This window comes from Thunnus albacares, chromosome 15 (assembly GCF_914725855.1).
Source record: "Thunnus albacares chromosome 15, fThuAlb1.1, whole genome shotgun sequence".
Classification (NCBI taxonomy): Eukaryota; Metazoa; Chordata; class Actinopteri; order Scombriformes; family Scombridae; genus Thunnus; species Thunnus albacares.
In genome coordinates this window covers 14,652,562-14,678,982 of record NC_058120.1, presented here as the reverse complement: position 1 = coordinate 14,678,982, position 26,421 = coordinate 14,652,562, and the positions used below count along the sequence as shown (strand labels likewise).

At 39.5% G+C, this 26,421-nt stretch overlaps 1 protein-coding gene across 1 annotated transcript in view; it reads left to right on the top strand.

Moving 5' to 3' along the window:
• ltk (leukocyte receptor tyrosine kinase) overlaps nt 1-26,421 on the top strand; it is a 63,472-nt gene that overhangs the window by 33,473 nt on the left and 3,578 nt on the right. Inside the window, exons 6-28 of the mRNA XM_044375252.1 lie at nt 985-1,122; nt 4,316-4,465; nt 4,994-5,094; nt 5,216-5,376; nt 5,821-5,915; nt 7,590-7,661; nt 8,035-8,209; nt 9,221-9,371; nt 9,557-9,685; nt 10,128-10,284; nt 13,168-13,353; nt 14,054-14,152; nt 16,394-16,555; nt 16,746-16,859; nt 20,120-20,306; nt 20,411-20,501; nt 21,025-21,089; nt 22,229-22,358; nt 22,448-22,545; nt 23,735-23,827; nt 24,084-24,185; nt 25,697-25,831; nt 26,293-26,383. Of these exons, the coding sequence (XP_044231187.1) occupies nt 985-1,122; nt 4,316-4,465; nt 4,994-5,094; nt 5,216-5,376; nt 5,821-5,915; nt 7,590-7,661; nt 8,035-8,209; nt 9,221-9,371; nt 9,557-9,685; nt 10,128-10,284; nt 13,168-13,353; nt 14,054-14,152; nt 16,394-16,555; nt 16,746-16,859; nt 20,120-20,306; nt 20,411-20,501; nt 21,025-21,089; nt 22,229-22,358; nt 22,448-22,545; nt 23,735-23,827; nt 24,084-24,185; nt 25,697-25,831; nt 26,293-26,383 (2,882 nt within the window). The remainder of the gene's footprint in view (nt 1-984; nt 1,123-4,315; nt 4,466-4,993; nt 5,095-5,215; nt 5,377-5,820; nt 5,916-7,589; nt 7,662-8,034; nt 8,210-9,220; nt 9,372-9,556; nt 9,686-10,127; nt 10,285-13,167; nt 13,354-14,053; nt 14,153-16,393; nt 16,556-16,745; nt 16,860-20,119; nt 20,307-20,410; nt 20,502-21,024; nt 21,090-22,228; nt 22,359-22,447; nt 22,546-23,734; nt 23,828-24,083; nt 24,186-25,696; nt 25,832-26,292; nt 26,384-26,421) is intronic.

The following is a 26,421-nucleotide window of genomic DNA, read 5'->3' as shown; positions in this document are numbered from 1 at the left end:
CAGCATAAAGTTACGCTAAATGCAGGCTACTCAGGGCCTCACACACATAAAAAAGCCCATATGGAAGTTGCCCCGGATTTTCATTCAGACTCAGAGAAAAGCGTTTGAAATGATTCATGAAAAATCGTGTTTATTTGGAAAGCTTTAGGAGTGTGGCGCATCTTGTCCTGATATATGTTGTTTTGTGCAAGTTAGCATGAAACATAGAGCCACATTTATGAAAAATACACCAGGTTGAAATAAACTGGAATTATCCTCTAATACTACAAGTATTGTTGGAGTTGTGACCCATGCATTATTTTGAATGAATATCAGCACACAGTACTGTATAAGACATTGTTAAGAGATCAGATCTGGTGTCAAGATAATCACTCAGATCACACACAAAATTATTTACAGTTGATTTGCTACAACAGGTACAATTGTCTTACCTGTTTGGCAAGTTGGTTGGCTTAACTTGTGTGAAGCAATAGTTTTACAATCTGTGAAATACACCTATTCGCTCTCTGGTGAAAAGTTAGATGAGAAAATCAATAATAATTTTTTCGTCAGATATAAGGCCAGCAACCAGTTAGGTGAATTGTCATCTTTACAGCTTGGTTTTTGTTTGGGTTAAACAAATGAATTGTGTTCATTAGTGAGCTTTAAAGGTGCTGGGAGGTGGATTTTGTTACCTTTGGACAGAATCAAGCTAGCTGTTTCCCCCAGTTTTCAGTTTTTAGCTAAGCTAACTACCTGCTGGTTATAACTTCATATTTACTGTTCAGAGATGAGAGTGGTATTGATCTGCTCATCTTATTCTCTGCCAAGAAACAAATAAGCATATTTCCAAAAATGTATAGCTATTCTTTTAAAGAGACATGCTTAAATGACTTCTAAATATGGAAATATGTATTTCAGTGGGTTAGAGTTGGTTCTCTATGATATAAAGGATGTGTGATTACTGCGTTGAATAATGACTGCTGTGTGATTGCTGGGATTCAGAACACCAGGACATCGAGCTGGATGTGGATTGTGGGGAATCTTTCCACTGTGAAAACTCAGGAGGCTGCATCGACCAGAGCCAAGTGTGCAATTTCCACACTGACTGTCCTTTAGGAGAGGACGAGGGCTTCATCTGTGGTGAGGTTTTGCCTTTTCTTTTAAAAAAATAACTAAATGCAGTAAAGGCTGCTGCTTTGAGTGAAATCAAGATTGTGAATTTCGATAAGTAATAACTTAAAAATGCACTTCTGCAGTTGCCTTTAGAGGTTTCCCCTTCTACAATGATCTGCACTGTTAGATTTCTGAGAGCGGGAGTGGGAGAACAATATGAAAAAACAATTAGGTTTGAATGTGTTAGTGCTTTAGTTTTGGTGTTTGTGGGTAGAGAGTTAAGTGAGACCAGCAGTGCAGCAGTCCTAAGGCAGAATGTGGGGCTACTTGCAGGCTGTAATCCATTTGCATTAGCTGTTAAAGTTTAAATCCATGATAAATTTTTAATCCGTTGACCCGAGGTACCAGATTATTCAACCAGCCAAGGGCCTCCGTTGCCCACACATTATATCTAAAATGCAGAAAGTAACTATTATATGGCCATTCTTCAGTCCATGGATAATTCAATCCAAGTGTTCCTATCAGCTAGTGTCTCATTAGCTGGAAATAATTATCCTTCATTTTCTGACAGTTTTCTCTTGAAATCATGCCTTTAAGATGTCCAAATATGAGATATTCAACAATTTATTATCCTCATGGATTTATTCATGTTTTGAAATCCCAGATTTGAAAAAAAAATGCTGCTGAGGGAAAAAAAAGCGTGTTTTCAAACAGTCAATCAATACCTTTAATTTCCTCCCACTTCAGTCCCAAATGCAACAAGCTTTCTCCCTTCTCTTAGAAAACATTAATCATCCAGTGCAAAGAAAAACACTTCACCATACAGAATCAAAAGGCCTCGCTTCACTCAGTAATGAAATCAATGTAGTCAGGGCTATTTAGAGTCCTTGAGTTGTGGATCCCCGGGGGGAAAAGACCTGGGTCACAATGGTGGTGTAATTTCTTCAATGGCCCACCAGTAAAATCTATCCTGTGTGAGTGCTCATAAAATACTCTTTTTGTGATGTCAAAGGGACACTCCAACATTTTATATAATGCTTTTTTGCCATCTTATCCAAAATGAGATGAAAAAAACTCACCTCTTTTGGATGTTATCACTTGATTGAATGTGTGTCATTGGTTGTTATCAGCCTCACAGATATGGGTTAGAAGAGACCTGCTACACCTACTAGTAGGTGCATATCAGCCCACTGGATTAGGACCGTGGCACCTACCAGTTGGTAATATGCTGCTACGTTACGTTATGTTTTGTTGTGTGACAACGCTGTGGTTAAGGTCTAGTTAGGTTTAGGCACAATAACCACTTGGTTAGGGTTAGGGAAAGATTATGATTTGGGTTAAAGTGATCGACTGAGACGTGGTTAAATGTGGCAACAGTAAAATGCAGTAAAAATGTCAGGTTAAACGGCAGTAAAATGTGGTAAAAATGTCCCAACAGAGGCAAACAGTGGTCTGGAACTGTTGTCTCTTGCCTGCAACTTGTAGGTTCATCTAGCCTTCCACCAGCCAACCCGCCTTCTCTTCCTAACAAGGGAAAAATCATCCTATAAAGTCATCTTATATTGACGTGATCTGAACTACGTCACTTCCCCGGGTCATAATTACTACGGCCGCTAGATGGATGATAATAGATGGATGGATAATGGACGATAATGCCCTTCTGAACCTAGGTTGTAGGTGTAGCAGGCCCCTTCTAACTCATATCTGTGAGGCTGATAACCCCTGATAACACCCATGCAATTGGGTGATAACATTCGAATCATGTGAAAAATGTAATATGATATATTTATATATAATATATATATTTATTTAATATGAGAAGATCGACACCGTTCTCATGTTGTCAGGTGAACTAGCTTATTAGCATAAGGACTGGAAGTAGTAGGAACCTGCAAGCCTCACTAAAATGAAAAAATATGCCTATACCTCCCATTAGCCTGCTAAGCTGGGCTAACCAGCTCCCAGCTCTGGATCCATGCTTAATCAGTACTTAAGTAAAAGTACAGTACAAGTATTATCAGCTTGATGTAGTTAAAGGATTGCAGTAAAAGTAGTGGTTTGGTCCCTCTGACCGATGTATTATTATATATAACATCATTAGATTATTAATACTGAAGCATCAGTGTGTAAGCAGCATGTTACTGTTGTAGCTGCTGGAGGTGGAGCTAGTTTCAACTACTTTATATACAGTCAGCTTGTTTAGTCCAGTGGTTCACAACCTAGGGGTTGGGCCCCTTCAAAGGGTCACCAGATAAATCAATGGGGTTGTGAGATGATTAATGGGAGAGGGAAGAAGAAAAAACACTGTTTTCAGTTTTTTCTCTAATCTTTGATTTTTGGTGAAATATTGGATCATTTGAACATTTATTGAAATGAAACCATGTGAGACGTTTAGAGGGAAAAATCACTATTTGGTGGAGCTGTTAACCACCACAACAACCATGTTCAACATCTGAAATGATTTTATCTTTGACAATGTGTTGTATTTTAAAAGCTTGTTGTATTATCCATTGTGTCAAATCTTCATCTGGAAAGTAACTAAAGCTGTTAAATAAATGTAGTGGAGCAGAAAGAACAATATTTCCCTCTGAAATGTAGTGGAGTGGAAGTATAAAGTAGCATAAAATGGAAACAAGTAAAATACAAATACCTCTTGTTACTTTCCACCACTGTGCTTAACACACAGACATATGATTGCTATCCATCTTTTAATATTGTTGTCAGGAAAAAAACAAATAAGTGTATTTCCCAAAATATTAGAACAATGTCTTTAAACTGTGTAGACGTAGAAAGTCAGATATACCTAGTGGTTTTAGACACATTTCATATCAGGGGCACATTAGCTTCATTATGACGCTGTAACTTACCATATTAACCCAGTGACTTTTGGATGTATTGGTGACTAGCATGCTAGCTAACATGATACAACATGTAAATAAGACAGCTTTGGAGTGGTTGGAAGGTGTGTTTTTTCACAATTGACAGTTCCTCCTGCAACCAGACTAGACACATAAGCTGTCTTTCAGAGATAAAATAGATATTGATCATGTGACCGACTAACACACGTAACTTCTGTACATTTTACACAATCAAAAATATGGTACTGCTCTTTTTCCTTGTCTTACATCAGGGAATTAAGATTCGAGGGGAATAGATGGATTTCTTAACAGCTGTAATCTCTGTTTCAGTAAAATATGATAATGATCTGCATCTTCCTCAGGTGCTCTTCCGTTTGGCTCACACTGCTCATTTGAATGGGATGCATGTGGTTGGTCCGTGTCCAACCAGCAATCGGCCTGGAGGAGGGTCGCTGGAGACAAACTCCTGGAGAACGAAGACATGCAGGGAGTCACTCTGCAGACTACACAAGGTTGGCAGTGTGTGTGTGTGCATGTGTGTGTACATGTGAAACATATTAACACTTCTTACCCTTAATTTATTTGATGATATATTAATGTGGTGTGGAGAGATAGAAGTTAAAAACTCAATATTTAATCAATTTTCTGACCACAAATCTCACATTGCCAAGTGTCAAAACACATCACACAGGTTTTTCATTTATTGTTCTTTCTAGACCCAGCTAATAATAGGTAAGCCTTGTGAGATTAATACCATATGAAGTTATACCACATGACCTTGAAGAGTTCATATGGATCATTTAAATCCAGCTTCAGAACATATTTGTGTTAGCAGAGCTCAAGATGGGTTTATATTTAACCCTCTGCTACTAACTGCCTTCATCCCTCTGTGTACAGTCAAAATGTATGTACAACATACAAGTACAACATAAAGTATTCAAACTATTCCTCTGTCTCCAATATCATTGTTTTCTTGGCAATTTGTTGTACAGTATGACCCATTAAGCTTTTTGCTGTCACTTTTACTGTGCACCCTGCAGGGCACTTCCTGTTTCTGCAGGTGAGAGAGAGTAATTCCCTTCAAGAGGCGTCCATTCGGAGCTCCTCTTTCCCTCCTCCAGTCTCCACTAATGCCTGCCAGGTCAGTTATATAGTAGCTAAATAATTCCTTTAGGTATTTTTATTCTCTTGTGAGGCTGTTCTTCAACAAAAGATTTTGTCAGTGTTCTAACTATTTCCTGAAATTGTGTTTATCTGTGCAGATGCGTTTTTCTTTGTACCTGTTTGGAGACTTTAATGGTTCACTGTTGGTGGCTATAGAAGAGAATGAGAGCGCCACCACGCCACTGGTCTGGGAGCGAAATGGTCCGTGGACAGACGACTGGGAAGATGTTGCCCTGCAGCTGACTGGCCTTCATCATGAGTATGTAATAGGAGAGCAAAAGGGTAGAGGAGCAGACAATTATGTAACAAATGAGAATCAGGAACGGTCTCTTGTGCCTTAAAAGAACTGCTGTTCAACTTAACTCACCTCTTTTCCTTCCCAATCCCTCAGAAACAAAAGTTCTTTCACATCAGGCTCTGTCATATTAATTTCCTTTATTTTCCTGTTCTCAAGCAGCAATTTTACAATCATGGTGAGGAGGTTGAGGATGAGTACATCTTTTAGATTGATGATGGGAAAGACAAAAATTGCTGCTTTCATCTAAGAAATGTGTAATCATCTTGAAGCATTTTGACCCATTCTCTACTACAAGCTGTGATTATACATTTACAGGATTTATCTCCTGTTGCCATGAGACAAAAGTAGACATAAAGACAAAACTATGATTCTCTGAATACACAAATGGTATGTGTTTTGCCCCAGGTTCCATATTAAGGTGACAGCTATGTGGGGACAAGGCTCCAATGCTGACATTGCTCTTGATGATATTGCAATTGGAGCAGCCTGCTTTGATACAGGTAAGCTGCTGCTAACACATCACCATGATATGCTGGACACAGTTAAGTCACAGTTAATGGCTTTTTGGTCTGTTAAGTCTAAGTCAAGAAATCTCTTTGGCCACCTCAGTTTAGGAGTTAATAACCATGTAAGTTAGAGGTCACACGAGTTGTAAAGGGAGTGTGTGTAACCTTTGGATGAATTGTTAACAGCTCCATCAAATAGTGATTTTTCACATGGTTTCATTTCAATAAATATTCAAATGATCCAATATTCACCAAAAATCAAAGATTAGAGGAAGAAGTCAAAAAACTGAAAACAGATTTGTGTATCAGAACTTTGTTTTTTCTTCTTTCTTCTCCCATTAATCATCTCATCCCTTTGGAGGGACCCGACCCCTAGGTTGAGAACCACCGGACTAAACCAGTTATCTGTATATAAAGTAGTTGAAACTAGCTCCACCTCCAGCAGTTACAACAGTAACATGCTGCTTACCCACCAATGCCTCAGTATTAATAATCTAGTGATGTCATATATAATAATATATCAGTCAGAGGGACCAAACCACTACTTTTACTACAATACTTTAACTACATCAAGCTGATAATACTTATGTACTTTTACTCAAGTAGGATTTTTCATGTAGGACTTTTACTTGTAATGAAGTATTTTTACATTGCTGTGTTGGTACTTTTACTTAAGTAAAGGATATGAATACTTCTTCCACCACTGGCCTCAGTGATAAGTGTTGAAATTCTATATCATTATCTCTGAGTTTGCAGTCCTGGATTTCTTCTCCCCTCATTCCTTGAAATGATCTGTACATACACCTGATGGAATCAAACTGTTGCTGACTGAAATATGGAGTCGAGGAGCACAGAGAGTCCTTGAATGTTGAGACTTACAGATGACTTAACTGCTTGACGACTGCTGTCTTTCGTTCAGAGCTGCAGTGGTTTGTTTCTTTTACTGGCTGTGACATGAGGGTTACCAACATTAAAGGCTTTGCTACAAATGCATTACCACAATACAGCAGTAAAAATATGAGCCAACATTCCTGTGTTATTGTCATTATACTTTGGTTTTTTACTCTCAGAATTATGTGAAGACTTTTCAAAAACCCTCTACTGAATGCTAAGTGATGAATTTTAGTATTTAGTGTGGTATTAGAGTTGATACACACGTGTGAATTGCGATTAAAGGGATAAGTCTGTTTTTGTTTGTGTTTCATTGAAGGGAAGGCTGATTTTCAGTGGTTTATGACTGTAGCTTAGCTCCAGTTGGGTAAGATCACAACATTTTCTAACTGATATCAGGGTCACTTCAGGGTCCTGGAGTAACTTCAGTAAGCCATAACGTAAATTAAACATTTATGTCCTCTCTCTGTGCTGGCTCATGCAAATTCAACAATACTGAATTGGTTTCAGGAAGGGGTCTGCTAAAGGACAGCACATTGAACCTCAGGTCTAGGGTTGGGAAAAGTGAGAACAACACTAACCTGTAACTGTCAGCTTTTACAGAAGGTACATTGACTGACTGATAAATGTAAAGGAAATAAATGCTTCTTTGTCTAAGGAAATCCATCCATTTTACTTAATTAAAATTCTTTAATTTCCATTGATCTTTGATGATGCAGGTGGATGAATGTGACTCCTTTTCTCTCTTTCCTCCCACCTTTCTCTGCCTCTCCTCAGATCTCAACTCTCTCCTGCCCATGGCTGACTTGGAGGATTTCTTAAGCCCCCTTCCAGAGCCTTCAGCCTCAGGTAGTTACCTTGGTTACCTTGTAAATTTCCAAAGCGTCCCTTGTCTATCGTGTCATTTTTAATCCATTCTGCATGCAGAATTTACATACCATGTTGTGGACAGTCGCAATTTCCCTTGCGGCTTGAGGCTTTATCTACTGAATCAACCGACCAGAAGCGTTTAATCCATTCTGCATTCAGCACTCACATACCAGGTTATTCATGCAGTTTCTAGTGACCGTCCTAGACGCCATATGTGTGTTTCTTTGCTCCGATGTTCAATTGTTAATCTTTATTGTGTGACACTCACAGAACAGGACTTATTTCTTTGTGTACTTTATTCTTTGCATACTTCCACCCACAGTGTTTTTTTCTTTTGTTTCCATTTTTCTAGAGGTTTCTTTGATGACATGGTGGTTTAACTCATGTGGTGCCAGTGGACCCTATGGTCCGACCCAGGCCCAGTGTGACAGTACCTACAGGAACAAAAATGTCAGCGTTACTGTGGGAAAGGAAGGCCCCTTGAAAGGAGTCCAAATATGGAGGGTTCCTGCTACTAACAGATACCTGTAAGTAATAGAGTGCAGGGATTTGATGTTCATCTATGTGAGATTTAAGGTTAAAGTTACCCCTGTCTTTGTAATCTGTTTACAGGTCTTGGGGAGTATTACTACTTATATAAAAAAAAGTTGTATAAAGCCTTTTGTGGTTTGGGTTGGGGCTGAAGACTACAAGTTTGAAAATGGAAAAAAAATCTGAGGATGTGGAGTTAGAAAGTTAACAGATGTCTGGAGCATGGCCCTCATGTCTGCAGCTGCTTGAGTCTAGAAGGTCAAGGCTACATTAGCCGCTACTAGCATAACACACCCAAATTTCTGAACTGATCTTGTTGCATTTTGGGAACTATAGACTCCAATTTTTGACAAGGAAGAAAAACACATTGAATAAAAAATATATCTGTTTCTGCTGCATTGATTTTGAGTCAGAAGTCCATTGGAGTGCAGTGCTAAATCGGTGGAGTACTATTTTAAGAGAAAGAGTTAGTCTTTATGAATGTCATCCATGACGATACAAACCCACATACGTTTATACTGTTGTGTGACTCAGACAGCTGGGCTAAGTGACAATTTAGAGGTGCGACTGCAAGCTTGGGGAATAAATTGTTCTGGCCATGCTCAGTGTAACTGATTATTGTCCTGCCAAATCAAGACGTAAAGCAATTTGATTGTCTTTGCAGAGCCAGTCGTGGGACCTCATTACCACACTCACGACACAGGATGTGAGAACAGGAAAGTGGCAAGATTAATCATGGGATTTACAGGGTGTTAAATTACTCTGGCTAAATTACACTGTAGTCTCTGCCAATATCAACACAGGGCGTCTTTATGGTCAAAGGAAATCTTTATAAAACCACAGGTGATTGTGTCTCCTGATTTGTGAGTTCTGATAGATGTCTATAACTGTTTTCTCAAGTATACTGCAGTGTATCCAGTATGATATATACTGTGGAGCCTGGGCCAGAAAGCAATTTCTCTCAGTCACAGCATTTAATCCCCTCACGGTGCAATGATCTCCCTCAGGATCTCTGCCTATGGGGCTGCAGGAGGGAAAGGAGCCAAAAACCACAACAAACGCAACCATGGGGTCTTCATATCTGCCATATTTCCTCTGGAGAAAGGAGACATACTTTACATCTTGGTGGGCCACCAGGGAGAGGACGCATGCCCAGGGGTGAGTAGGGTGAGCGCGAAGACAGGCTGGATGGATTCGTTGATGTGTTTGATGTCCCGGTGGGATATCTTTTGCCAGAGAGAGGATGACCTAGATAAAAAAATTTCTTGCCTGCTGGATTCATTTTTTTGTGTGTGAAGATGGCTTTTCTCTGAAGCTTGACTCTCCTTCTTCCTTTGGTGCAGAGAAATCCCCACACCCAGAAGATCTGCCTGGGAGAGTCGTCGGTGATTGAAGACGACCTCAGGGGAGGGGCGGGCTCAGAGTGGGCTGGAGGAGGAGGTGGAGGAGGGGGAGCTACCTACATCTTTAAGGTGAAAGCAAATACTTAATTCTGTGTTGTTCCGATATTGTGTTTTGCTACTGTGTGCCTGTGTCATACCTTGTAAAGGTTAAGTCTACATACTGAATGTCTGTGGGCATACTGAAACGATTCAACGGTATCTTACACTCTAATCCACAGGTTTAAATGTAGATTGGACATATACTAGAGATGGAAAAGCAACTCTATCATATAATTTGCAGAAAAAAGAAAGAAAAGAAGGTTTTCGTCCATTACGATCTGCCATCTATAATAAAATGGAGCTTTCCTGGGTCACGTTCAATTTGCTCTAATTTGCCCTGCTGAGACTTATGCCTTGCAAAACTCTAATGCTTTCCCATTTGCAGTAAAGGATGTATGCATGCAACGCTAAGCATGTTAATAGTTGAAAAGGCCTCAAATGAATGAGATTTACTGTGATGCTGTGCTGCCAGATGGAGGGCAGTGAGCTGGTTCCTTTGCTGATTGCGGCTGGTGGAGGAGGAAATGCCTACCTGGAAGACCCGGAGTCCAGTCTGGACCAGATACCACTGGAGCAGTACGAAAATAGCACCATAGCTCCCAGTACCAACGGTCAAACCGGCGCTGCAGGTACTTCAATATAAGTTATATTGTTACCAATGCAAACTACAAAAACATATATTTTCTCATTTACCTGTAGTGGTGTCTCGCCATGCAGGTAGTTTCATTTTTATGTGCCCAGGTTTTGAGATATCTGTCTTTGAGATTACTCCTTCCTCTCTAATACAATGCAGGTAAATGGAATCTTACGTTTAGTGCTTACAACAATGAAAAATTACTTTTCAGAATCAGTGTTCATGTTAATCCGGATGTACAGAACATGTGGTCAAAAGCTTTCATAGGGACTATTTCTTTAATAAAGTAGTTCTAATGAAAACTGTTGATGGTGCAAAATGGCATTAAGTTTACCTCTTAAGCAATAAACTGGACATTTTTTGTGGAGTATACCTTGAGAACAGCATACATTGAATATTGCACAAAAAATATATATTTAAAGATGAAAACTGTGTTTTTTCAGTATACTGTATATATAGTTTTAGTTTAGTATATACAATATTTGTTGTACCTCTTAAAACCCTCCAAATCATTCTGACTTGAGGAGGTTTAGGGCAACAGGTTCATATAAATGCTGCAAAAGTGAGAAGAAATTTCATTTTTCATTGTAGGTGCATGAGTTATTGGTGTTTACATAATGGTTAAAATAAAGACTGTTTTACTGACACTTGATGGAGTATGGGCAGCACGAAAGAAAGAACAGAATAAAACATTAAATAACACATTACGTACAGTATAAATTATACATAAAATGACACTGAAAGATGGTTGCTATTTTTTTGGTCATGTTCTGTTATTTTTCTCCTTGAAACTAAGTGAGCTTGAACTGTTGTTTATAACTGAAAACATGTTCTTCATTTCTGTTAAAAGTAGCGTTAAATCCTGCACATCAGGACACGTTGGTTGAAGGCCACGAGAGGATTTGTTTGCTCTTTATATATACACACAGACACACACACACACACACACACACACACACAGTCGAAGCAGCACACATTGGCATGCGTGCATGCTCTCACACAGCAGGATGTGTTTGTCCTGTGGATAATGGGATCTATGTGGATTATATTTTTAGTTGCCTGACAGGTCTTGACCTTTGCAGCAGTACATATATGGCAGAGAGGTCTCTCTTTGCTCCTGGAAATGCCTGCTGGAACGTTCTTGGTAAATCCTCTCTGACCCGTGGAGTCTCAACACAGACCATCTATCAGCTCATCTCATTGAGACCTCTGTGGGACTGTTTAGATAAAGATCTGAGTGTCAGGGGAAATATGTACCTCTTAACAGTGTGTGTGTTTATGCGTGTTTGTGCGAGTTGCGTATTTGCTGGTGTGTATTTGTGAACTGTGTCTGGGGGTGTTGAAACCGGTCATCCTGCAAAACACATGAATGTAGAGCTTCAGTAAACGTGTATGTCATTAAAAATCACAGGTGGGGATTTAAAGAATTTGCAAAATTTGCAAAGGATTAATGGCTCCCGCTGCACGTCTGCGATTCATTTAAAATCTGCTTTTATGCTCATCAGCGTTGACTGGAGGCCTTGATCACCTGTGGATCTAACATGTTGATTCACTGTACTGTGATGACCATACATGCTCTTCTCTTGTATCCTTGCTCTCCAACACACAACTTTAACATAGTCTGGGACTGACATTCAAAAGTTTAATGTCATCTGCTAAAAAAGCTGCTATTCACCAATAGTATTAGTTTGTAAGTGACATCAGTGTGAGTGGATTACTGAAAAGTGTTGACATGTTGTGTGCTGTTAAACAAAAGGCAAAAACAACAAAGACTTGTGTTCTCGTGTGACAGAGAGAGACTGAGTGGACCAGGCTTTACTGATTATCCTCTCATGTCTGCCCACAACCTGTCTTTAAATATACAAATTACATAAGACAACACAACAAAAACTGCTGGACACATCATGAGTTCTGCTTTTATTGCTGCTATGCTGCATATCTTACTTCACCATGTTCAACAAGACTGAGCTCCACTTTCCTTGAAAAATCTTACCTTCATTGAGACTTCCTGATAACTAACACAACAAGCTGAACCCGAACAGCTCTCTCTCTCTCCCTCTCCCTCTCTCTCTCTCTCTCTCTCTCTCTCTCTCTCTCTCACTGAATGCTTCCACCGCCAATTTAACCTGCTTGGAGCCAGACGCACAGCAAAAACTACTGGCGACTGTCGGCTTTGGCCCTTTCACCGTTCATGACACAGTAATCATTGCCGCCCAGACTGTAAACAGTCTCAATGAAACCTTTTGAGGTGAACTAATCAGACTGTGAAAATAGCTGCATAATGTCTTTTGTGGCTGTGGAGGCAATTTCGTCAAATCTAAGAAAATTATTCAAGTGATTCAAGCGACTTTATTTATAATCGAAAGCCTGCATTACAAACTGGAGACTTGAAGTTTGACAGACATTGGTTTTCGCTGAAAGAACACTGTCAAGTTGCCTTATGGGAAGTGTAGGATCATGCATTTTTGGAGATGGACCGATAGGAACTAAAAGGATTTCTCAGCCTCTCTGTGCATCATTTTAAAGAAAATCTACCTCTTGTGAATCCCCCATCTTTATGGAAGTGCAATTCTAATTTACTGGAGTACCCCCGCAACATCTCTCTCTACCCGCTCACTTCCAGTAGTTGGAATGAAGTTCACTCCATGTGAAGACTATCTAAAAAATCAGAATTTCTTCACATTAAGCTCTAATTGGTGAATAATTTTTTTGTCCATGCTGCAATCAAACTTTGCAAAGAATGTGTTTTTTCCTGCTTTTTTAATGTTTCTAATCAAATTTTCAAATCTCACATGTTACAAGCAGTGGATGACCCCAAAGGCTTCTAATGTTGGATATGTTAGTGTTTAATTTTGGGCTCATGTTTGTTTCCTGGAAGGTGGAGGTGGAGGCTGGAAAGACAGTCCTAGTCCACACTTGAGGGCTGGCAAGTCTCTGGTAGAGGGTGCTGAAGGGGGGTCCTCGTGTCCTTTGGCCCTGTCCAAACTAAGCTGGTCCACCTTCGGGGGTTTTGGAGGTGGGGGCGGGGCCTGCACAGCCGGAGGAGGGGGAGGAGGGTACAGAGGTAACAATCTTCTGCTTTGACATGACATTAATTTACCATTTTTCCCTCCTGCACTTACAACAGAAATCACTTTTATGTCTACCCAAGTCTTTTCTTCTGTCTGTCTCCTTATTGATCTTCTGTCTCAGACACTCTACAACTCCTTAAAGACGAGTATTTATCCCTTTTGTGACATCTCTGTCTTTCTTAAAAGATTTACCCGTTTTTGTCTGAATCATACTTACATTTGGTTGCTCATTCTTGACAACTTTTGTGAGAAATTTCACATTATTAACTGAAAAAAAAATTTGTGGGGCATAATAGTCACTTTTACATCCATGTCCAAGTTTGCAACGTTATATCAAGGACAGTCTTGCAGTGTGTTTGGATAGTTTGTTAGTTTGTTGCCATAGTAATGGTACATAATAGCTATACATTTTATTTTTGTTCATTTGTATTCTCTTATCTTTGAGTGACATAATAGCCAGCCAGAACCAGCAGGATGGAGGAGGTTAATTGTAACATCACTTTAATTTAATCACAGTTGTGTATCTTTCAACTTTCTGTTGCCAAGGTAACAGGTAGACAAGGCTTTGTGCAACATGGTATTTTTCATCGGGTGGCGACAAACTGACAAGCATAAACTGCTATAATTGGAAGGTTTTGACATCACTTGTAATACTGACTGATAGGAGAGTTCACAACATAAATTCTGTGACAGGAGGAGACGCTGCACTGACGGATGAGGTCACAGCTGACGGTCAGGATGGAATCTCATTCATTCATCCAATGGGAGAGATTTTCCTCCAGCCTCTGGCAGGTGAGACCCAGTCTGACACACCACGTCTTATCATGATGATTTGAAGACAATGGTAAAATAATGACCAGGCCAGATGAGAATAAAGAAGAATAAAATAGAATAAAGTGCAAAGAGAGCACACTGATGAAGACATACAGTTGAAAGCTCTGTATAAAAGTTAGTAAGTGGACATTGGGTTAAGATTATTTTGTCAAGCTAGAGTACAGTAGTGTCAAGAAGAGTAGAATAGAAAAAAGATAACAAAATTCCATCTGCTAATGAAGACCATGAGATGCAGCTGATAGCCCCAGAAAAGGCGAGTTAAGTGGACCTTTAGTCACACTTGAATACTGCACCACGATTGGCTCCAAACTAGTTGTGATGTCACAAGTCATGCTCATTAGGTACATGCCTTAACCTTAGACTTTCAGTGAGCACAAAGAAACTTTTCTACTTCAGCAAATTAATGTGAAAACAGCCTTCTAGTGTCAAACTCTGCACATACATCATTCTGCACAGTGAAGCTCAAACATTCAACTAAAGGAACAAGAAGAAAAACACATTTTTGAGTAGAGGGGGACTTTAACTCCATCATCATCTCCATGAATGTTACAACTTATCAGTGGTGAGTAATACTGTGGAAGTATCGTTGAAGGTTAATAAAAAATTAAACGCAGAGATGAATTTGTAGATAAATAGGAAAAACAAGTTCAAATAAACTTATACTACATAAGTATTGGTAGTCCAAAATTACTTCGATAGAAAATCAGGAGAAAAAAATATGAAATTGAAAATTGGCATACAGTTTTTTATTCCTTTGCGATGAAGCAAAGCAAAAAGACACCCTCAATTTTTTTTTTTTTTTTTTTGAGACAAATATATATAGAACATACAACATAAACTGTACGTACATAGATACACACAACTGGCCTGGAGGTCATGGCCAAAACTAGTCTAAACACATGACATGATATGACCAAAAGAGTCAATCTAATCCACCTAAACAAATCCCACAACACATATACAATACATACACACACCCACATATATCCACACAAATAATGTAATACATAATAGTACACACACTCACACATACACACACACATACACAAATATAGTTGTATTAAATCAGAATATGTACAGAGGTAGGTGAACAGGCTAAAACAAATAAACACTCTCTGTGCACTTTGTTCTCCAAGAAATTGATCGAGTCAATGCCTCAGCGTGTACCAGTGTGTGTGTTTACATGTGCTTGAACCTGTTTGTGCCAAACTATCTGTCTGGGCAGTTAGCCTACACACTCACACATGCGCAGTGCACACAGATATATGTAGTGTTTTTTTTTTTTTACTGTGAGACTACCGGCCATCTGATTCTCATTATTTAGCGGGAGGAACAGGAAGGCAGTTGACTAATTCACAGCCTCATGGAGCCTGTTGCCTTCGGCGCCGAACATTCTCAAGAGAAAGACACTGTTGTTGTCACTGCGTGTGCTCCCAGTCATTGCATTCAAAACACAATGGCTGCCTCTGCAACTTAAAACACATTCAAAGTGAGATCTGGGAAAGAAAAAAAAACGGATTAACTTAAATGATCATAATTGAGTTTTCAGGCAAATATGTTTTTCCGTAATGCAGTTAAACCATCTTCTGATGGAAGTTTAACGTATGTCACATATAGAGCACATTCTTCTTCATAATTTGCGTCTAGAAACAAATGAGCATTGTTTAGGTCAGAAGTTAGATGTAGTAACTTAATAACAAACTACAAACTGATGTATTGTGTTAATGCTAATCAAATATACTACAGAACTGGGGTTTTGCTTTATACATACTATTTTACACAGATGCACACAAAATCTATCACACACATACTTATATCAGATCCATAGCTACTGCTGCATAGTGGTTGAAAGTATCGTGTATTGTTCTTTGCTTTATACGGTTTTTGCACTTATACTAACGCCAGTTTCTTAAGTTACTGTACTTGTATAAGCACTGCAGACTGGTTGTGTGCTGCTTATTGCTGTATTGTTTCCCTTCTGCCTGTGTGCCATATGACACCATATATGCTTTGTACCCCCACAAACCAGTTCCCCTCTGGGATAATAATCAAGTATACCTTAGTACAATCAAGGAGAAAATGTAAAACATCTGTTTTATCTTGGTTTTCCATAGATTTAACGATTTCCCTCTAACAAATTTTTGTCCGTGCATCTTTGCTTTCGTGTGTTTATGTGTTTGTGTGTGTTGTTTCTCTTAGCCATGGAGAGTCACGGCGAGTGTGAGATCAAGGTGCAGCTGAACTGCAGCCACTGTCAGACGCAGAGCTGCAAACGAGAGGAAGACACTCACCTTATCCTGTGTCTTTGCCACGGTGACGACGTCCTAGCCAGCGACAACGTTACATGTATCGGTGCTGTAGGTACGGAAATACATCCAAAAAAACTGTTTACAACAGCAGCATTTCTACTGTTTTTTTCTTTTGAATTGTTGCTATTATTTGATAGAGCTTTAATTTTTATGTCACACCATAATCCCTTAAAATTATTTCCATCCAAAAAAAATAACTCTACACTCTATTAAGCATATTATTCAATCATCTTTTCTTCCAGCAACTCCCCAAGGCCCGGCTCCACAGGGCCAGATGTCCACGACGTTGATCCTGGCGGTCGTGACCTCCACCATTGCGAGCGGCATTGCGCTGATCTGCGCCAGCGTCATCCTTAGTAAGAGACTCTTCCAGTTCTGTGTGCAGTCTGTGCCCTCCACCTTCCACCGGCTGTGAGCTCAGCTGGATGTACAGATGCTTCCATATGTTACTGATAGCAGAGACAGGAACAGCTTTGATAAGTGTTGGTTGAAGTGCCCTCCATTGGCTGTGCGCCAGATGATTAAAGGAGCTGTGAGAGAGAGATGGTTCTGAATTTTACCTTGCTTACAAATTTAGTGAGCACAATATGAACATTTTTATAATAAGCACTAATTTCAGGTGATTCTCTCCTTTCGCCAACTGTATGCAAATACAGTGGAAATAAGTTGTGACTTTTTTGTGCCAAAGAGTGCGAAACAAGATTATACTGTAGATGAGAAGTGAGATAATGGAGGTTAAATACCGTATTGTTTATGTGTCGTATTTAGTTCCTACAGTAGAACAATTGCTCTCATAGAGGCATGAAATGGCACTGTATGGATTTAATATGAAAATGCATCTTTGGCTATAAAAAGGACAAGCAGAAAGGTCTGACATTTAACTAGGAAGTTTCAAAGGATTCTCTCAGTTGGAGATGTGTTCTGATGAGTGAGATTACATAGCTGTAAATGTCAGGCATTGCGATTCAGTGGCTGAGAAAGGAAGAAAAAATAGGAACAGTCATGATTATAAAGAAAAGAAGATCAGTACAAACAATATGGGAATATAGAAAACTGTGATGGAAGATTGTCATTTTGATCATTTTGGGATGTGCACAGTGTTAATTTGTTTATTTGAACCCGTGGGCATTGATTCTTTATGATAAGAGTCTTAGGATTAGCAGAATGACTTCAGCTGTGATACAGCAAAATGCTATTTACACAAAGCACTGTGATATGGAGTATTTGGAGGAGGGTAGGAATCTGTTTCTGAAAGATCTGCTCTGTTGTCTGCAGTGTTTCTGTAATCTGATACAAGCTGATTGTCAGATATGCAGTAAAATACTTTACTGATCATTCTTGCACAAATAAACGGCTTAAAGTAGGAACAATTAGGGAATTAACAATTAAACTGTTTTTGTAGTTTCAATTATACACTCTAGGAAAAGAGGAAAGAAAGACAACTGAGGGATAATAAATAACCATAATCTAATTAAAATATGTTTTATGATTATAACATTAGCTAATAATGTTGCATTAGTATTAAACTTCGTCTCAAAAGCTGCTATTAACCACAGACACTTTACATAAATACAGTTTATATATAGGACAGTGAGGGATCATACAGATAACAATACTTTTTTGCACATTTATCACCTTTTTCACAACCGTCTGCTGCAGAGAAATGGGAAGGGAATCCTGACATTTTGCTGGACCCACTGATTCTCCACCAGGTGCTGTTTCATGTGTTTGAACACAGCAGATTCTCTCTCTTTCTCTCATCCTCTCCATAACCTTGTCAGTTTCAGCTCACTGAAAGCGCTGAATATTAAGTGAAGCTCGGCTGTGGAAGCTGCTCAATCTCTCTTTCCCACAGTCAGTGTTTGGTGAATCTATACATTGTGTGAAGGCCTCTGGAGGGAATCTGCATAGCGCTGACTTCCTGTAAAATATCAATTACGTTTTCAGCTCTTGGGGGTTTGCACAATGTCTGACAAGAAAAGCAGGCATGACAAAAGCAGTTTGAGTTTTGACTGAACCAGCACACACACAATTATATCACATTCCTGAAAGTAAAGTGAATCTAACAGCGTGAAGAAACTGTATTTTTCCCTAATGTCGACGCCTTTGGAAGGTTTCATCCAAACAGGAAATCTTAAAGACCAAATTGGCAGATTTAGACCAACATTCATGCTCCAAAGAAGTGGATTCTTTTCCATTGTGGACAATCCATGAGGTTTATTCTTTATTAACATTTATGAGTACTAGTGGTACACCATCATATGATATGATATTTATATTGGATATGGTTGCTAATATAAATGTGTAAATGTTTATTGGAAAAACACTATTGCTTTCTTTACAACAGTACAGCAGAGTGGAGTACAGCACTAGAACAATTTGAGAAACAGTGATAAATCCTGCAGATGCAAACTATTAAAACAGGAGAGCTATTCTAGAGAGCTTTGTCCTTTCAGGAGACAGTCGTATTTTTATAAAAATAGAAAACGTATTAAAGTGAAAAGGACAGCTAGCTAGGGATCAGGTCGGCAAGGTCTTGAAATATTAGTCATCAGATAAATAGTCTTTTTAGCTGAACATACAGAACAGTAGATTCACTGTATAATCAGCAGATTGTCAGTGATAATAATTGGACATAAGGTGGTTATTTTGTTAATTATGACTGCAACTGCATGACATTGTATAATTGCAAACTGAGCTGACTTCTATGCAGAACATACTTGGGCAAACCTCTTATTTTATGAAAAATGGATGAAGTATTTAGAGTGACTTCTTCACTAATTGCATTGAGTGTAATGGTGTGAATTTGAAAGTGAATAAATCAAGTACTAAAACAACGACTGATGCCATTATATTTGTTTAATTTCATACATTTGCTATCCTTTAAAAAAAAAGAGGAAGTTTTGTATTTAACAAGAGCTGGTTTATCAGGCAGCAAAACACACAAACACACACACACATACACATGCAAACCCTCCAGGTTAATGGTGTCTCTTCACCTGAGCTCTCCCCCATGCAGGGAGGTAGTCTGTTCCCTGGGCGCCCCATCTCCTCCTCTACCCCTTCCTCCTCCTCCTCATCCTCCTCCTCCTCCTCCTCCATCTCAACCCTCCCCTGATCCCAACCCCCCCCTGAGTCCCTAGCATCTGCACCGGGCGATGGCTCGACGGCACCTCTTACCTGCACGCAACGCCCCCCTCCCTGGCAGACTACCAACCTGCATCGGGGACGTGGGCTGCCTCCACGGCGGGTGAGTCCAAACTCACTGGCACTCACTGGTCTAGGAGCAGTAACCAAGGAGAGGACATTCCCACATGCATTGTGCAAAACATTATATTTGTGTGCGGTAGGATTTGTCTTCTTGAGAACAAAATGACTGTCTGCGCACCTTTTTTTTTTTGACAAATACTCTCAATTTTTTACAATCGAGAATATAGCATCCAGCGGTTTGATGCAGCTTGACCCCTCCTTGTGTTACCGCTCCTACAGTTAGCAGAGAGTCAGGAAGTTGCTTGTGTGGGGTCCTGATATCAGTCAGGGTTATGATTATTTAAAATTTCATAGACTTTGAAGTGAAACAATCTTGTTTGTGTCTCTGTCTTGACTTTGTCTCCAGTGTGGTACCGCAGGAAGAACGATCTACATGCAGTGAGGGGGCGTCTGCAGAGTCCAGAGTACAAGCTGAGTAAGATCCGCTCCTCCACCATCATGACCGACTACAACCCGAATTACTGCTTTGCAGGGAAGGCTGCGTCGCTAAGTGAGCTGAAGGAAGTGCCACGCAAGAACATCACGCTTCTTAGGTACAGCAGTACGTGGACACAATGTCAATACTAATGTTACACAGAGTGCCTGTGTGCTGATGTTTCCATCTAAACTGTTGCTTTTGTCACTTTATTTTTTGCAGAGCTCTTGGCCATGGTGCATTTGGCGAAGTCTATGAAGGGCAGCTTCTAGGAATGAGCGGTGATAACAGTCCCATGCAGGTGGCCATAAAGGTCAGCTCGGATTCTGTTAGGCACACAAGGACAACTTGTACCTAAATATTAGATGAGAGCACCTCACCAGGAGTTATGTTCATTACATGTAATCCACTCAGCAACACTCCACGGGGGTGCTCCTACTGATCTAAAGGTCACACATGCATGTAGGATTTAACAAGATGGGTTTTTGTGATGCATATATTGGCTTTTCTTATTCCTCCAGATGAAAATGTGATACAGTGGTTTGTTGTGTAATGAAATGAAATCACATACAGCGTGACTGCACAAAATGACTGATGATTTGTGAAAAAGATCAATGGAAATTTGTTCAGTCAGTGCCATCAGGCGGCTCAGGCTTATAAACTACACAAGTGTAAAAAAGAAAAAGCTGAGTGTGCTCCACATGGGTTTGCCTGCTTTTCAGTAGTCTGCTGATTGCGTCTAATGATGTCTTGCCCCATGATAATGGCAGTCGGTTATATTCATACACAGGCACACGCTTACCTCAAACTGCTTTCTGATTCTCTCTGCTCCACAGACTCTTCCCGAAATCTGCTCTGAACAGGATGAAATGGATTTCCTGATGGAGGCGCTGATTATGAGGTGCACCTTAATGCAGCTTTACACTTCCTGTGTCCATTACACACATCATGACCACCAGATCACTTAGTTCACTCATCGATTCACCCGGCGCATCCTTCTGACATGTGTGAAGACACAAAAAGTGTGCTCACATTGTCAGACAGCAACTGGCTTTGTTTTATAGCTAAACATTTTCTTCTGAGTTACAATAACAGCTGGAGCGAGATGTGACACTTAACTTGAAGTTTAACCAGTGCTAAAATGTAACATACATTACATATTGTAGCGTATCGGCCTCTCACAAGTAGCTGTAACACAAGTTGTTTCAGCTAATTATCATCGAATTAGTCAAAACGCCACAGGATTATCGTGTCTGCTGGGATATATTTTGATCTCCGGAAAATAACTCTAATTCACTTAATTTAATTTAATTTTATGACCTGAGTGATGTTAGTCGATAAATACCAGTAATCAGTCTTTTTCCCAAACATCTGTTGGGCATTTGTGCTTTACTGGAGATATGTTTTTAGCGAAGGCTTAATCAAGATCAGAGAAACTTTCCTATTTCAGATTAGATTCTGATCTTTGCTCTATTACTCCAACAGTGTGTTTCCAGCACAGGAGAACTCCATGTAAGAGCAAAGTAAAATCCATTAGGTCTGAACTGGAAGTGAAACATCATCCTTTTAGACTTCCCATCAGCTTTTCAATTTATCCCACTGTGAAAAAGAAACTGATATGGCTTTTTTTTAAGCTTGTCAGCAAAAAAAAGAAGTTGAAAGGTCCCTTTTTACATTGTCATTGTCGCACTCCTCAGAATCTGCCAGAGCAATTGGAAAGAGTATTTTAAATTCAGAGAAATCAGAGAGAATATTTCTAACTGAGCATGCAACAAATCCAGATTTTTTTGCTTAAAACTTATATCATGCTGACAATTCTGTCCCTGTGTGTCTTAAAATTTCACTTACGGAGTGATTAAAGCTTGAAATTGTTTTGTGGTTGCTTCATAGTATTATCATTCATAAACTTCCATTAATTGCCAGGAGATTTGGGATGCATTTATCCAAATGTGCATCATCAATTTTGTAGTACTGCAGAGCACATCATACACAAATTGCACACTTGCTAACCCAGATTTTTGTCACTGTTTGTCTTTGCAGCAAGTTCAGCCATGAGAACATTGTGCGCTGCATCGGCGTCAGTCTCAACATCCTGCCGCGCTTCATCCTGCTGGAGCTGATGACTGGAGGAGACATGAAGAGCTTCCTGAGACAGAACAGGCCACGAGCTGTACGTCTCTCCTACACCTTGATTTGTGTATTTGTGTGTCTGAGGTGTGCTTGTGTGGCACACACTAATTTGAACTGTGCTGTATCCAGGGCCAAGCCACTTCTCTCACCATGCGGGAGCTGCTGCGGATGGCCAGAGACATCGCTTGTGGCTGTCGCTACCTGGAGGAGAACCACTTTATACACAGGTTCGGATCCACACCCACTTATTATGCCTAAGAGTTCAATTTGAATATACAACCACTGAACAACCACTTTTCCACCCAGGCACAAAAACACAATATGTTACTACTGTTACGGCTGAGTGTGCAACTGTGAGAGTTATTAAAAGATTCATTGTGTAGTTCCGGCTGAGAGAATATTTTGGCTGAAATGATGCCACAGCCACTGGGGCAAAAACACTTCATTAGGTCCCACTATTTTTTTCACACGGGCAAATCTAGGAGTATATTTGTTCTTACTGTAAATGCTTAAAACTGTGTGAAATTCTGATTTAAAAAATAATATTACAAAAATATGGCAATGATTCTGCAATTTCACTGTATTTTTTTTAGACTCAGCAAATTTCATACATTTTCTTTGTGAGTGGACCTAGTTTGCTGAAAAATACAGTTGTGACTCTCTTCTTGCAGCAGGAAAAACAAATTTTAAGTCAATTTCTCGAAAAATCTCTTCTTTTTAAAAAATATTTAAAAATGTGTGAAAATCTGATTTAAAAAAAATTACAAAAATCTGGGTGAAGTTACATCAGTTGCATAATCAGTAGAACATTTGATACATTTTCTGAGCGTTCATCACTGTGAGTGGACCTTGTTTACTGAAAAATACAATTATTACCATCTTCTTGCAGCAACAACACACCATTTTTTAAGCTGGATCTAAATCTTTAAATCCATTTCTCAAAAAAATCATAAAATGGGTATTTATTAGAGATGTACCAATACTGATATCAGATATTGGCCCAATACTGACTCAAATAGCTGGATCAGGTATCGGATACCATTATTTTAATAAATAACAATTCAGTAAGTTTATATCTATGTATATATTTGTTAAATTTTGTTTTACAAAGTTAGGAAAACAATGCTTAAGTCAAGGCTGATTTTGTCTTACACATAAATGATCCCAGTCTCTTCCACACAGTGACGCATACAGCTTATTAATTAAACACTGGTATCGCATCAGTACTCGGTATCAGTCGATGCCCAAAGCCCAGGTATCAGTATCGGTATCAGGACTGAAAAATCGGTGCATCCCTGGTATTCATAAACCAACATACTATGAGCTTTATTTGTCATACAGTAAATTATTTTAGTGAGTTTGAGAGTTTAGTGCAATCGTGAGGCTACAATTTGTAACAAATCTTGTGTATTTCAGAGATATTGCTGCTAGAAATTGCCTGCTTACCTGCCCTGGACCAGACAGAGTTGCCAAGATTGGAGACTTTGGCATGGCACGAGACATATACAGGTTTGTCTGTCTCGCTGGCAGTTCACATAGCAAAACCCACAAGATGATTTACGGTGATGTGTCTCATGGGAGCAGAAGTCCAGGCAGCACTGGGCTGATGTGGTAAATGGGGGGACCAGTTGAAAAGCAATCTAATTTTCCTCCACATTCTAAATTTGCTTAGAGAGTTCATGGCCTTTTGGTATTTACCTTTTCTTCTAAACTTGATGATAAATGGACATTCTTAAATCTCATAGCGATGCTTTTCCGTTCCCAGAGCCAGCTATTACAGGAAAGGTGGCCGTGCCATGCTGCCAGTCAAATGGATGCCACCTGAGGCCTTCATGGAGGGAATCTTCACCTGCAAAACTGATACATGGTATATAAATTCAAATAATAATAATTCAAACAATATATACAGTAAGGCTGAGTGCACAAAGAGGAACTGTTTCAGTTTAAAAAACTAATACAGCCCATCCATGCCAGATGCTGTACTTAACATTTGAAAACAGATTTGCATTGAAAAATATTTTCCATTTTCCAACCTTGTCAAAGAGCCAAATTGCTCTCTTGAGTTGTGAAAAAGTATCAAAGCACCAAATTGCAGCTAATTTGAAAGCGATGCGATGCAATCAGGACAACACAAGCTGAAGACATTTTCACAAGCATTTTTGCAAACCAAGTCATTTTTACATTTTAAACAAAACCAGGCAGACCTACAGAGAACCCAACATCCTAAGAACAGTGTTTCAAGCGAACATCTTTACAAGACACAACAGCATCTGTATTCAAGACAGAGAGCCAACTGGACAAAGAATGCCCTCCTACTGTTAGCAAAAGTACAGTCAAAACACAATTGGCACACTGTGGCTGTAATGGGAGAGTAGCGAATTTCCAAACCACTTCTTCTATGACAAAACAAGTTAAATATTTAGCTTGGGCCAGAAAAAAAGCAAAATTGGACTAGACAGGAGGAAAAGTTTGTTAACAGATTAACATTTTGAACTTAAAAGGCACAATCAGATTTTTAATGAGACAGCTGCAAGGATTTATACAGCAGTCAATAAAACTCATAGATCAGCATGAGCTACTCTTTGACCAAAAGTCACCACTGAGCTCTGCAGAGAGGCCTTGTCCCTTCAGACTTAAAGCTGTGTGGATGTGGAATCATTTTCAAACTTGGTGACCCAGAACAAATGAAAAAAACAAGGAGCGCTGGCTTGTGTGGCCTTCCCTCCACAGTTACCAGAAATCACATCCACTGTGAGAACATTTGTAAAGGGAGTTATTGTAAACGCCATCAGGGAGACTCTAACATGGAGCTGGAATAATATGGATTCTCAAATTCTGCAGAAACTTGTAAAATGAACGTCATACAAACAAACAGTCACAATGACACAATAAACTCTGATTATAGTGAACAGTTTACAAGATATTGGAGATTGTTTTAATGATTTAAAACGATATAAATATAACTGTCTTCTATAAACATTTTCTATTTGGATATATCAGAGTTCCTGGTAATGCACTCAGACTTTTTGGCCTAACTTGGTATACCATACTGTTGTAACTGCTGATGAGAAAGAAGTGGGACTCAGCTGTCAGAAAACTGCAGGATACAAACAATCATTTCACCAAAAGGAAAACCACATGACCAACTGCTGGGGAGGTTTGTTGTTTGAAACAAAGGAGGTGAATTTTTTCACCATTCACAATTCACCATCTGCTTTTAGTCTCAAAATGGCATTTCTGGCTTTTTAGAGTATTCTTTTGTGCAATTTACTATAATGATTCTGCTATTCTCATTCTGAGGAACACCAGAGCAGAACTTCAGCATGTGACAAACATGATGAAGTCTGCTCAGTAGTTGATCTGTGTCTCCCCCTGCAGGTCATTTGGGGTGCTGCTGTGGGAGATCCTCTCTCTCGGTTACATGCCGTATCCTTGTAAGACAAACCAGGAGGTGTTGGAGTTTGTCACCAGCGGAGGCAGGATGGACCCTCCCAAGGGCTGCCCAGGGCCTGTGTGAGTACTGACTGAGATGTGTCTGAATGTAAACATCAAGCAGGGCCAAATTGGGATGGTTTTAATCAGGCTCGCATGAGTTTTCGTCAGTGTGAAGCAGGTTTTCTCAGTGGAAATGTCTTAACGTCTAACGTCCCTATTTCAGCTCCTTATTGAAATGGGATGCAGTGATGATGCAAAATGGATCCTCAGTTTGTGGAGTCAAAGGTCTTTTTTGAGACAAAGCTAACATTAGAAATACATTTATAAAATGTTGTGAAAAACTATTCCAAAGTGGAGAAAGTAGCCCCTGCTTGTTTTTCACCACAAATCCTTGTGGAACTAATAGCTCAGAATCAGTTTGGTCTACCACCTTTGAACAGGACTTGCTTGAACTTTTCGAAACTCATCTTAACTTCCTTTCTTTGTTATAAGTGTTACATATGACCTAAACTATATGTCTGGACTCTGTATCTGTGTAGTTATCGGATCATGACCCAGTGTTGGCAACACTGTCCCGAACACCGGCCCAACTTCTCAACTATCCTGGAGAGAATCAACTACTGCACTCAGGTATTCTTTATATTACAACTGTCTGTAGATACATAGAA